The sequence below is a fragment of the Protopterus annectens genome, chromosome 17.part0, assembly GCF_019279795.1.
Source record: "Protopterus annectens isolate FY-2018-M chromosome 17.part0, PAN1.0, whole genome shotgun sequence".
Classification (NCBI taxonomy): domain Eukaryota; kingdom Metazoa; phylum Chordata; order Ceratodontiformes; family Protopteridae; genus Protopterus; species Protopterus annectens.
Genome location: NC_056751.1, coordinates 825,554,630 through 825,568,419, shown reverse-complemented (window position 1 = coordinate 825,568,419; position 13,790 = coordinate 825,554,630). Strand labels below are relative to the sequence as shown.

Sequence of the window (13,790 nt, the reverse complement as noted above, 5' to 3'; positions counted from 1 at the left end):
GCCCAGACCGCAGAATCCTTTATAAACGCATTCTATGAGCACCTTCAGGAATGCATGGATCATGCAATCCCAAATAAAACCAAGACCCAATCCTCCAAAGGCAGACGTCCTGTCTGGTGGACCCCAGCCATAAACAAACTATACAATAGAAGGAGGAAGCTACTACATGATAGAGCAAAATCCCAAAAAGAGAAGGCATCTCTGATCAGTGTTAGCAAAAAACTACGGGCACTCATAAAATCGTCTAAGGCCAGCTTCGAGAGAAAAATTGCACAGGACACTAAGGATAATCACAAGGCTTTCTTTAATTATGTTAGGAACCTGGGTGGGAATTCCCAGATATGCTCAGAATTGGTCCAAAATGACAAAAAATACACCGAACCCACAGACATTGCCAACATCCTAGCTGACAGGTTCAGTGCAAACTCCCCCCCCCTCACCAAAAGGGCAAATATCTATCCCAGCAGAGTGCTGCCCCCCTGACATCTCAGATGCTAAGGTAAGAGCTGCCCTCTCCAAAGCAAAAAACACAGCATCAATGGGACCAGACGGTGTCCCGGGCTGCGTCCTACATGAATTCCAAGAAGAGCTAAACCCAAACATAAAACTACAGTTCAATCTCAGCCTTACCACAGGATATGTACCCAAAGAGTGGCGTACAGCAACAGTGGTCCCTCTCCACAAAGGTGGTGCCTCAACGGATCCTGGAAACTATTGCCCCATAAGCCTGACTAGCTTGGTCTGCAAAGCTATGGAAAGGATCATCATGAACCTCATAAAAAAAGATATTGGGGACCTACAGACACTGGATCCTACCCAGTTCGGCTTTGTTAAGGGCAGATCCTGCCTCTTAAACCTGGTCGATTTCTTTGAAACAGTTACCAAGGCCATTGACGAGGGGAAGGTGGTCCACACAGCCTACCTGGACCTCGCAAAAGCCTTTGATACAATACCCCACTCGGGCATTATAGATAAGCTTACCAGCTTAAATATAAACCCCTATGTCACTAGATGGGTTGCAAACTGGCTCAAGGACAGAACCCACATGGTTAGAATTGCTGGAGCCATGTCAGACTCCAAACCAGTTACAAGTGGCATCCCACAAGGCTCAGTCCTGGGACCTCTCCTGTTCGGTATATATTTCTCAGAGGTACAGGCCAACACAGAAGGACTGTGGCTGACCAAGTTCGCAGATGACTGCAAACTGGCGCTATAATCGACTCTCCAGCCGACACAAGCATCCTCCAAAAGGGCCTCATAGAAACAGACAACTGGTGCCAGAGCCATGACCTCAAGCTAAATGCCAAGAAGTGTATAGTCATCCCCTTTGGCAAAAACAAAGTGCCCACAAATTACCACATAGGTGGTAATCCATTAAGTACGGAAGAAGTAATTAGGGACCTGGGGACCCAAGTTGATAGCAAACTCTCATTTGACAACCACGTGGCCAAAGTGGTTAGAAAAACATTTTATATAGCCCACCTAATCATGAAGGGATTCACATCTAGATCAGGGGAGGTCATCGTGCCTCTTTACTCATCCCTCATCAGGCCCATAATTGAGTACAATGCCCCTTTTGGGATGTACCTTACCAGACACCTGCAGCAACTGGAAAGACCCCAAAAGTACCTCACCAAGAGGATCAAAGGGCTCAAACAGATGCCATATGCTGCCCAATTAAAGAAACTCCAGCTCTACTCAGTGGCATACCGCCTGCTCAGAGGCGATGTTTGTCTGACGTATAAAGCCATGTCCAACCCGGAATTAAGGGACATGCTGCACCTCAGAAAATCCAAATCCCATCGAGCTGCGCGCTTGAGAGACTTGAACCTCAGCACTGAAATAAATAGGACATGCTGGAGGGACAGATTCATAACCCAGAGGCTCCCTTCACTCTGGAATAAAATCCCAGTCCAGGTTAGGCAGAGTCCCTCATTGACTCTCTTCAAGAGGAATCTTGATGAGTGGATGGGAGATGGTAGGTTTACCCCGGGTATCACTTCTGTGTCACTGTTAGACAGAGGCACAGTATACTAACCTTGAAGAAGGGCATAGCAAAATTAATTTAAAATGGGTGGCGAAAGCCAAACACACTCTGGCTAGGCTTATAAATGCCCTAGGGCAGATAGCCTGGTATGAACCTATGAACCTAAAGGGCCCATATCTATACAGGAAGAATGCAGAGTCCCTGTAATCACAACTACACAGGTAAAAGCTGCACACTCTAAAGCCAGAAACACAGCATCCGTGTGACTGGACAACATCCCAGGTTGCATTTTACACGAACTTCAGAACAAACTGGCTCCCCACCTAAGCACCACGTTCAATCATAGCCTCACATCAGGCTTTGTGCCCACTGAATGGCGCACAGCAACAGTTGTCCCACTCCACAAAGGGGGAGCCACCACTGATCCTGGGAACTATCGTCCTATTGGCCTGATGAGCTTGGTCTGCAAGGCCATGGAACATATAGATTCATAGGTAGGTACTAGGCTATTGGCCCTGGGGCCTATACAAGCCCAGCCAAAAAGGTACCCTGGCTTTTACCACCGAAGAAAATTATTTTCCTGTGCCACTGTCGAGCAAAGCCACAGAGGTGATCCCTGGGGTGAATTTTCTATTTCCCATCCAATCATCAAGATTTTTCTTGAAGAGTGCTAATGAAGAGCTTTGTTTGATATAGATAGGTAGTTTATTCCAGAGTATGGGAAGTCTCTGGGACAGGAATCTATCCCTCCGGCATGTTCTGTTTATTGTGGTGACAAGGTTTAGGTCCCTAGAGCGTGTAGCTTGGAGGGATTGGGATTTCTTTAAGTGGAGCATATCCAAAAGTTCTGGGTTTGACATAGCTTTGTATGTTAAGCAGAGATCACCTCTGAGTAGGCGATATGCGACGGAGTAAAGCTAGAGTTTTTTGAGACTGTCTTCGTAGGGCATCTGTTTGAGGCCGGTAATCCTCTTTGTGTGGTATTTCTGTGGCCTTTCCAGTTGTTGTAGATGTCTTGTGAGGTACATACCAAAAGGGGCGTTGTACTCTATAATGGGTGTAATGAGTGATGAGCAGAGGGGAACTATGACCTCTTTTTTTCTGGATGAGAAACCTTTTGTGATGAAGTGTGCCACGTAGAAGGATTCCCTGACTACTGTGGCGATGTGATTATCAAAGGAAAGAATACTGTCCACCTGTGTCCCAAGGTCTCTTTTCACACTTTTGGTGTTAAGTAACTACCGCCTATGTTGTAGTTCATGGGTACAGAGTTTTTACCAAAGGGGATGACAGTGCACTTTTTGGCATTGAGCTTGAGGCCATGGCTTACCAGGCATCTGTCTCAGTGAGGCCCTTTTGTAGGATGTCCACATCATTAGGAGTTTCGATTATGGCTCCTAGTTTGCAGTCATCTGCGAACTTCATTAGCCAAAGACCTTCTGTGTTAGCCTGTACTTCAGAGAAGTAGATACCAAACAGGAGAGGACCCAGGACTGAACCCTGTGGTACTCCACTTGTCACTGGTATGAAGTCGGGTTTGGAGTCTGCTACTTTCACAGTGTGGGTTCTGTCAGTGAGCCAGTTGCCAACCCATCTTGTGACATAGGGATTTATACCTAGTTTAGTGAGTTTATCTATTATTCCAGAGTGGGGGATGGTGTTGAAAGCCTTGGCAAGATCTAGATAGGCTGTGTGAACCACCTTACCCTTGTCTATGGCTTTGGTGACTGCTTCAATCAGGTTTAGGAGACATGATCTGCCTTTTACAAACCCAAACTGGGTGGAGTCCAGAGTTTGGAGATTACCAATGTCTTTGTTTGTAAGTTCCATGATGATACGTTCCATGGCCTTACAGACCAGGCTCATCAGGCTAATGGGGCGGTAGTTCCTGGGGTCCATGGTGGCTCCCCCCTTGTGGAGTGGGATAACCGTCGCTGTGCGCCATTCAGCAGGCACAAAGCCTGAGGTGAGGCTATGATTGAAAAAAAATAAACAGCCTCTGCAAGGCTCGAACCCAGGACCCTGCATACCATAGTCAAAGTGATTTACCACTAAGCCCTGTCAGATATCATCATGGAACTCATAAACAAAGAAATTGGCAACGTCCAAACTCTGGACCCCACCCAGTTCGGGTTTGTGAAAGGCAGATCATGCATCCTGAACCTAATCGATTTCTCTGAGGCAGTCGATGAGGCTAAGGTGGTTCACACAGCCTATCTTGACCTCGCCAAGGCTTTTTACACCATCCCCCATTCTGGAATTATAGCTAAACTCACTAAACTAGGTATAAAACCCTACGTCACAAGATGGGTTGCCAACTGACTCACTGACAGAACCCACACTGTAAAAGTTGCAGACTCCAAATCTGACATCAAACCAGTGACAAGTGGAGTACCACAGGTTTAGTCCTGGGGCCTCTCCTGTTTGGTATCTACTTCTCTGAAGTACAGGCTAACACAGAAGGCCTCTGGCTAACGAAGTTCACAGATGACTGCAAACTAGAAGCCATTGTCGAGTCCCCAAATGATGTGGACATCCTACAGAAGGGCTTCACTGAGACAGATGCCTGGTGTTAGAGCCATGGCCTCAAGCTCGATGCCAAAAAGTGCATTGTCATCCCCTTTGGTAAAAACTCTGTACCCATGAGCTACCACATAGGTGGTAGTCTACTTAACACAGAATGTGTGATGAGACCTTGGGACCCAGGTGGACAGTAGTCTCTCCTTTGATAATCACATCGCCACAGTAGTCAGGAAGTCCTTCTATGTGGCACACCCCATCACAAAAGGGTTCTCATCCAGTAAAAAAAGAGGTCATTGTTCCCCTTTACTTGACACTCATTAGACCCATTATAGAGTACAACGCCCCTTTTGGAATGTACCTCACAAGACATTTGCAGCAGCTGGAAAGGCCGCAGAAGTACCTCACAAAGAGGATTACTGGCCTCAAACAGATGCCCTACACTGACCATCTAAAAAAACTCCAGCTTTACTCCGTAGCATATCGCCTACTCCGAGGTGATTTCTGCCTAACATATAAAGCTATGTCAAACCCAGAGCTGTTGGACATGCTACACCTAAAGAAATTCCAATCCCTCTGAGCTACACGCTCTAGGGACCTAAACCTTGTCACCACAATAAACAGGGCATGCTGGAGCGATAGATTCCTGTCCCAGAGACTTCCCATACTCTGGAACAAGCTACCCATCTATGTCAAGCAAGGTTCCTCATTAGCACTTTTCAAGAAGAATCTTTGAGTGGATGGGAGATAGGAAAATATACTCCGGGAGTCACTTCTGTGGCTCTGCTCGACAGTGGCACAGGAATATAACTTTCTTGGGTGGCATAAGCCAGGGAAACTTGTTGGCTAGGCTTACTTAGGCCGATAGCCTAGTACCTATCTATGAACCTATTATTAGACTAAATACAATATTATGTAGCATTGAAATGTGCTGACGTAAGGGTGACAGTTCATTATTTACCTATAAAGCAAATGTCAGAATGGAAAAGTTCAAATAGTGGATAAAGAGGAGGAGGGGAAGAGAAGAAAGAGTGAGAAAAATTATTTGTTAGAAGTAATAATTAGGGTAGATATGGGAGGCAGAAGAAAAAATGAGTAAAAGCAACATTACAGGTAAGAGAAACGAAACCAAGGAAAAGAAAAAATAACATGGACAACAAGATTTACTGTGTGTGTGTGTGTGTGTGTGTGTGTGTGTGTGTGTGTGTGTGTGTGTGTGTGTGTGTGGTGTATAAGAACTATAAAGCAAATCTGCACTGATACCTTCTTGCTGCCCTGCTGAGGGGGACACTTGTGCAAGTGAAGTGGACTGGCTCCAGTAGGAAGGGATGGCAGCATAACTCTCAACATTATAGAACAAGAAATCTGGACAAGGCCATAAATAATAGGGGACAAAGGCCCCAAAATGGGACAATTTATAAATATTGCACTTACAAACTTAGAAAGTTGATAAACAGGTTTTGCATTAGAGTGAATTTTCTTAAGTATATGAAGTCTGAAAATCTACTGCCTGTCAACTTTCTGACTTCAGTGTTCAATGATTTGCCAGTGATTTGACAGAAAACTGCAATTTTATGAAAAACAGACAAAAAAATCTGGACTTTTTGCAAAAATCTGTACTGTTGAGAGATATGGATGGGAGTCCTGAACCAACACCCATCAATTGTTATCATTTGTTTGCCAAAGCCATTACAGCAGTGTTTACAGAGAGGTGGGAAAAGCCTTAAATTTGATTGGTATGTTGTGTGGGTGTGGGTAGCTGTGTTTGTGGAAGGTGGAGGTGTGCCTTTGTAAGTGTAGTGCGAATGTTATGGATTATGAAATGGAGAGATGAAGAGTAAAATTGTGCTCAGTGTAGTCCCTAGCAATTTCATCACTGCTTGATTCAGACATATACATTCCCCTGTGTTTGTCAGTACTATGTTTGAGCGCATTGTTTTGGAGAGTTTCACTGCTACAGCTGCTGCTGCTACTCTTTCAATACAAGTATCTGCTTTGGAAGTTTTCTCCAGGAATCTGTTGCTGAGAGGATGAGAGACATGCTACAGGTATACAATTAAGACAAACTAGATAAAGCAATAGTAAGAAAAAGTACTAGGTCACATCAAAGGCTTGGGAGGTCATTGTTAAGAAACTGAGAACTGTTGTAAAATTGATCATTAAATACCATAAGTTCAGGTTATACTATAAGAGAATAACTATGTAAAGATAACCATGTCAGCAGCCAAAATGCATTATAAGTTGAATATTTTACTGTGCACATTTTAAATGGATAGACTGTCCTAAACTCTGGACTGATGTGTTTGCTTTTTTTTTTTTTTTTTATTCCTGGGAAATGCTATTCAGAAGTGAAGAGGCATAGAGACATACAAGGGAACAGCTTTAGTGGCACACCAGGATGTGATTTTTTTTTTTATGTCTGTTGTCATGCAAAGCTGACTAAATAGTTGAATCTAGTAAAGCTGGAAATGTGAGACTGTAGCCCACTGAAGTAGGGGAGATGGGAGGAGTAACCTGGCCAGGAACTGAAACTTGCAAAACTGCTCCTTGTGAAAAGTCTTTTTTATATCAGTAATTTGTTGACACTTTTACAAGTTTCTTTCAGAGAATGTGTAGTACATCAGTAGGAACAACATTTGTAAAACTCAGCGCATGCCAGTCAATGACACATGAGCTGCAGACTCTCAAACTTGGCAGTTTTTTTCAGGTGTTCCATTCTAAGTGAATGGAAGTCTAGTCTGACAACAAATGGTAGGGCTATTTGTTCTCAGTCAGTGCATTATGGGCCAGATTTAGTTTTCCAAAGGAATCACGATGTCTGCCCTCATGAGGGCAGACAAGAGTAAAAACAAAATAAAATTAGGAATGAGTACTTATTTTGCTGCAGGCAGCTTTGGGAGGTGTAGTAAATCATGGCAAGATAAAAAAATATATGTTTTCTTCATCATTTGCCCGTAGTGGGCTGCAAAGCTCTAGTGACTCTGGAAAAATGTATCCCTTTATGTACATTAACTTTATAAATATAATTTTTGTTTTTTTAAAAAATGTAATACTTCTTACCTTAGGACAAAGCTAAGGACTGCAGCATCAAAAGTGTATGTGCAATAATTTATTCTGGATCAAAAAGAGAAAAAAGAAAATGTATGTCTTTTGCTATATTACTGTTTGAACCATTTATCTAAAAAGCACCTGTATAGGATTTTAATTCTTTCTTTGGACACAAGATGGTGGTATTGTATGGCAGAAAAGTTTGTTTTATAAGGTTTTTAAGATGTATAAAACTAAACTGTATTTGTATTTATATTTATATATTTATATCTATTAGAGTTTAGAGAAGGTATTGTGGATATTTTGATATTTATATATGTATGTATGTTTGTGCTTAGAACTGTTTTAAAGGACTGGTTTAAAGGAATTAAAATAATTAAATAAATAAATAAATACGTTTTATAGGGCTGAACATATCTGTTAAGTACCTGTGACCACATTAAGAATATACACCAATTGGATAGTAGTATTAATTAAGTGGAGGGTATTTTAGGGGAAGAATTGTAAAAGGTATGCATTTCTGTTTCATCTGAGGAAGTCATTAGAGGACAAAAATGCATCTGTGGTGATATCAGCGTTTATGGTTTTATTCTGAAATGGTTTTATTCTGAAGAAAGTGTGTTTCAATAAAGCTTGTTCATGTGGAAAATACCAGTGGAGTTGTGCCTTGGTGGAATTGCTCTATTTTCTGTTGGTTTTGGCTGCTTTTATTGAGCAATTTACTTTCCTGTTCGTTTTGGCTGTTGTTAAAAGGAATTGGGTGACAAATGCGTGGGCATTAGTATGAATACAGAGAACTGCATACTGTTACAGATTTCTGCACTGTGTGATTATCTATCCTGCTGCACACAGATTCTACAGGTGTAGTTAGAAGTACAGTCAACTTATGATAAAATAGTGCACCATAAACAGTGGTACTATAATAAGCAGTTTATTTGGTTGTGTGCATAGCTAAGGACAGTTATGTATAGCATGGGGGTGGTGGACAAACTGAGGATTACATGCTAAGATGTAAATCCTTGTAAATAATAAAGGAGCACTTTGAATAGATGTGTACCAGCTGCTACAGGCAAGCTGCTCTTCATAACCATCTGTTTCAGGTGTACTTGTGCTTGAACAGTAGTGATACAAGTTCTTTGTGCTTTTCTTTTAGGTCAGTATATCTCAAGCTGATATGCAGGCTATTAGTAATACTATTACTATGGTAACTCAGGATGGTGCTACCATCACAGTCCCAGCACATGATGCAGTCATTTCATCTGGGGGAACGCATTCTGTAGCAATGGTGACAACAGAAGGCATTGATGGACAGCAGGTATGAATACCAGTGTTTTTGTCAAAAATGTATAGTTAGATGTTATTGCATATGGTTTAAATTTCAGATTTAGTGGCCGTTAAATGTTATCTGTCTCTCAAAAGTCGTGATCAGGTCACAGTTAAAATTTGTAGAATTAAATGTAAGAGGTCTTTGTTAGCAAGCTGTTGGATTTCATCTTCACTACTGATAATCTGAACTGGTCCTTCTTAGGCCCTTTTTTCAGTCACACCCCACCTTACAAGATCTAGGGTAAATGCGATACTTATGGACAATTTAATGTAGCCAAGTATTTTGCATGTTTTTGAGGTGAGAGGAAACTGAAATACCTAATGAAAACACACACACCAACATGAAGAGCACTGAAAGATCCACGCCCAGTGACTGGAGGTCAGAACTGAACACCAGACCTTGGAGCTATAAAATGGGAACCTTAAGTGCAGAGTCTGGATGCTGCCTTATCTGATAAGACAGACCACACTGCTTTGACAGGTAGGGCTTGCATATGTATCTTCTAGGGTTTTGATTATCAGCAAAGACAGTTTCTACTTCTGTAGTGCCTTTTGTAGGCAATGCCAACCTGATAAATGTGCCAGCATAACGAAGCAAGCAAAGGAAAATGTGAAGGTGTCGGTGATCAGTGCTAGGAACCTAAACAAGAGACTCCACTCCCTACAAGCTTTTCACAACATGGAGGATGTAGTCATCTGTGTAGTGACTGACACATGGTTATAAATGGGAGACAGCACATCAGATGTGCAGTGCTATAATGTCTTCCACACATTTAGACCAGCTACTGTGCAGGTGGGAAACAAAAAGGTGGAGGTGTCTAAATCTTCATATGGAAGAGAGAGTCATCATTGCTGGTAAAGCAGCATGTTGCAGTAGGCTTCTTCATGTCTAAATAACCATCAGAAAAGTTCTGTACTTTATATTATAGGTTCATAGGTAGGTACTAGGCTATCGGCCCAAGGGCCTACGTAAGCCTAGCCAACAAGGTTCCCTGGCTTATGCCACCCAAGAAAGTTATTTTCCTGTGCCACTGTCGAGCAGAGACACAGAAGTGATCCCAGGGTGTATTTCCTATTTCCCATCCACTCATCAAGATTTTTCTTGAAGAGTGCTAATGAAGAACTTTGCTTGACATAGATGGGTAGCCTGTTCCAGAGTATGGGAAGTCTCTGGGATAGGAATCTATCCCTCCAGCATGTCCTGTTTATTGTGGTGACAAGGTTTAGGTCCCTAGAGCATGTAGCTCGGAGGGATTGGGATTTCTTTAGGTGTAGCATGTCCAACAGCTCTGGGTTTGACACAGCTTTATATGTTAGGCAGAGATCACCTCGGAGTAGGCGATATGCTATGGAGTAAAGCTGGAGTTTTTTGAGATGGTCAGTGTAGGGCATTTGTTTGAGTCCAGTTATGTAGCTATAGAACTCCCTCTATTTCCCAGGAAAGCCACAATGCCTAGTTACAGGATCTGGAATCGCTCACTATTTAACCAAATGCTATTTTCTTAGGGGATCTAAGCTATTCAGCTGTAGAGTGGAAAATCTACACCATCACTAGTGCATAAGCATGAAAATTCCTGGACTTTGTCAGTACAAATATCCTGAAACAATTAGAGAGTTCACTATGGGGATCAACATCTTGGATCCTGTCCTTATTAATATCGGGGTATCTTGAGCTATGCTTTGTGTATCTTCATCACTTGTTAGGTCTGACCATAAAGCAGTTTCCTTCGCAATCAAATTGAAACCGGAGACCTCTTCCACCTAAGGTACTTTTAGAAGTTTCTCTAAGACAAACTACCTACACCTAAATGATACATTGGCAAGCTTCAAATCTCCAACAAACCCAGTTTAACTATGCTGAATACATGGAAGCATACACCACCACACTGTACCAGCATGTCAGCATGTAAAGAGCTGCATAGATACAGCTGTACCTTGTAGAAATAAGTGCAAGGCAAAACCCAGAAACAAACCCTCTTGTTGAAACAATAATATTAACAAGCTTTACAATAAAAGGAAGAGAATTTTGACCAAAAGTGGGAAGAGTAATTCCCAGAATGATACAGCCCTCATCATTAAAGTAAGCAAATATCTTAAGAGGTTAAAAAATCCACTAAAACTAAGTCTGCGGCTAAAATAACAATCCAAGCCAAAGACAATCACAAGACCTTTTTATGTTTGAAATCTTAGAACTATAATGCAGCAGTGCTCTGTGCTGATTGTAAACAATATTATCTACATTGAGGCTAAAGACATAGCTAACCTGCTAGCTGATAAATTCAGCTCAAACTTTAACACCTCTCTCCCCTCCATCTATCCCACAAGATATACTTATAACCAACTTACCTACAGCTATCATGCAAGACCAAGTCTTGACAGCACTATCAAAAGCTAAAAATACAGCATCGATGGGTCCTGACAATATACCTGGATGCATCTAAACTCTTGGCTAGGTTTGGAGGGGCCCCAAGGCCATTAGCCTAGTAACCTCCTATGGTCCTAAGATTCTTCACAGTACCAGAGGAGGAAAGTCTGTTTCCACAGACATGAAGTTTATTCAGACAAAAATGTTCATGATAATATGAACCACAAAAGAATCAGATAAAATAATGAATTAAAACTGAACTTGTAGTAACCGGTAAAAAAATAAAACGAGAGTAAGTAATGCCTCATAATTTTCTTCAACATTTACCCAATAAGGACTGATGCCGGTGTTGTATAGAGTAGTAATCGGTTGTGTCCATCACCATGGTAGACTTGGGTGGAAGATCACAAGCCTTTTTTTTTGTTTATTAGGCCTGAGCAGTCAGACCTCAGGACTTGAAGGGTTTGGGACTTGAACACCTAACAAATATTTTAAGCACTGAAATCATGCCCCAGCATTAAGAAATATACACAGCAATCATGTTAGTCTTTAAATATTTGTCCTTTATATGTGCACTTACCTGTCTTGGGAACGGACAGCATACACAGCACCTTTGGGAGGGAAGATGTCACCACACAGACATCTAAAGCTGCAGACATTACAACATCAATATATAGAAGAATTCCCCAACAGGGTGATTTTTTTTTTAAACAATAAACAACTTTATTGAGTTAACACTTATGGCATAGACAATTATGCATTTATATAAATGAAAAACTGTACTGACATATTTTCAGTTGCAGACATTATATATATTACATAAAATCTTCTATACAGTCATTGTTAATCGAACATTACATAGCTCATACACATCACAGAGTTGTGGCTGCTTGGATGGTTAACATTACTTCCTCCCTTGCAATATAGTACATTTCTCCTTTAATGCTTATTTAGTAATCCCTACTCAGCATGGTCAATAAGAGGCCAATCTAGTTCATTTGCTCAAATTTAGTAATCCCTACTCAGCATGGTCAATAAGAGGCCAATATAGTGCATTTGCTCAAATTTCTCAGTATAGCACTAACATACTATAGCACTACACCCCCTTATACTACCTAGAAGTACAAGGCTCCCTATTCATCCATTCCGGACAGTCAACAAAACAGTTCTTTAAACTATCCAGGCATGTCCAAAGTGCAGTTTCAGGTATACTCTCCAGTCCAGCTGGTGAATCTGGGAATCTTGAGGCAATGTTACAATTGCCTTATGTACACAGACAACCCTCTCCTCCTTCCAACAAACTCAAATGTATGTGAGAGATGCAACTATACAGCCAAACTGGAGGCCGAGCTCTCTCAACCCAAGACTGGCACAGTCAGTCAGGAGGAGAAGGAAACCACCCGCACCACGCATCCAGTCTCACATAGACCAATCGTATCAGCAAACGACACATAAACTCACAAAAACATACTCAGAGGCTTTAAATAAAAATTTGCCAAAGCAGCAGAGACCTCCAAAGCAGACATCCAAGCAACCGCTACCACCTAACAGCTCTCACGTATCACATGCTTCACTAAGTCAGTGTGCCACACAGTCACAGCCCTTAAGGCTAAATAACACACCAAATACACTAGTAATAGGAGACTCTATTATCAGGCACACTGACGCTCCGCTCACCAGACTGAACAAGGAGAAGGTCACTGTAAGCTGCTTGTCAGGTGCCAGGATCTGCCACATAACACAAGCACTCAGGTCACTCCACAGCAGGTACAAATATGACTCTGTCATTGTCCATGTTGGTGTGAATGACCTGAGACGTACTTCCATGGACTACATGAAAAGAGAGATAGAGGAGCTTTCAGATCATGTAGCCCAGGCCGGTATGACCCTGACCCTGAGTAGCATCTTGCCCTCACCAAGAATGCTGCCACAGTATAAGGACAAAATGATCAATTTTAACAATTGGCTAAGCTATTGGTGTCATTCAAAGGGGATCCAGTGTCTGTCAGCCTGGGATGACATGCTCGACAAGCCACACTGCTTCGCTAGGGATGGCTTGCACCTGTCACCCTTAGGCTTTTGAATACTGGCTAAGACTCTTGCCACCCTCATAGTGCCTTTTTTAGGCAAGGCTCAAAAGACAAACCCACCTCCATAGAAAATACAAGAAACAAAAAACTAAGGGTAATGCTACTCAACGCCAGAAGTCTAAACCTCAAGATGCACACACTCGAGGCTCTCCTTAGTATGGAGAAAATCGATATCTGTGCAGTAACAGAAACCTGGCTCAAGGCTCCAGAGAGCACCCCAGCGCTACCAGGATATAACTCGTACCATTCTTTTCTGCCCCAGAACTCCGACCGAAATACTAAAGGCAGGGGAGTATCCGTTTTCATCAAGGATACCCACACCTCCAGGTTAGTGGCATTGCACGAATCATTGGAGACCATCCATGTGCAACTAACCGTGGGCAAAACTGCTTTTCAGTTTGTAGCCTGCTACAGATCACCCACCTTGTCCCAGGACCCTCACTCGGCATTCCTG

At 42.2% G+C, this 13,790-nt stretch overlaps 1 protein-coding gene across 1 annotated transcript in view; it reads left to right on the top strand.

Moving 5' to 3' along the window:
* ZNF143 (zinc finger protein 143) overlaps window positions 1–13,790 on the top strand; it is a 752,158-nt gene that overhangs the window by 663,529 nt on the left and 74,839 nt on the right. The window contains exon 15 of the mRNA XM_044059280.1: window positions 8,709–8,870. Coding sequence (XP_043915215.1) covers window positions 8,709–8,870 — 162 coding nt within the window. The remainder of the gene's footprint in view (window positions 1–8,708; window positions 8,871–13,790) is intronic.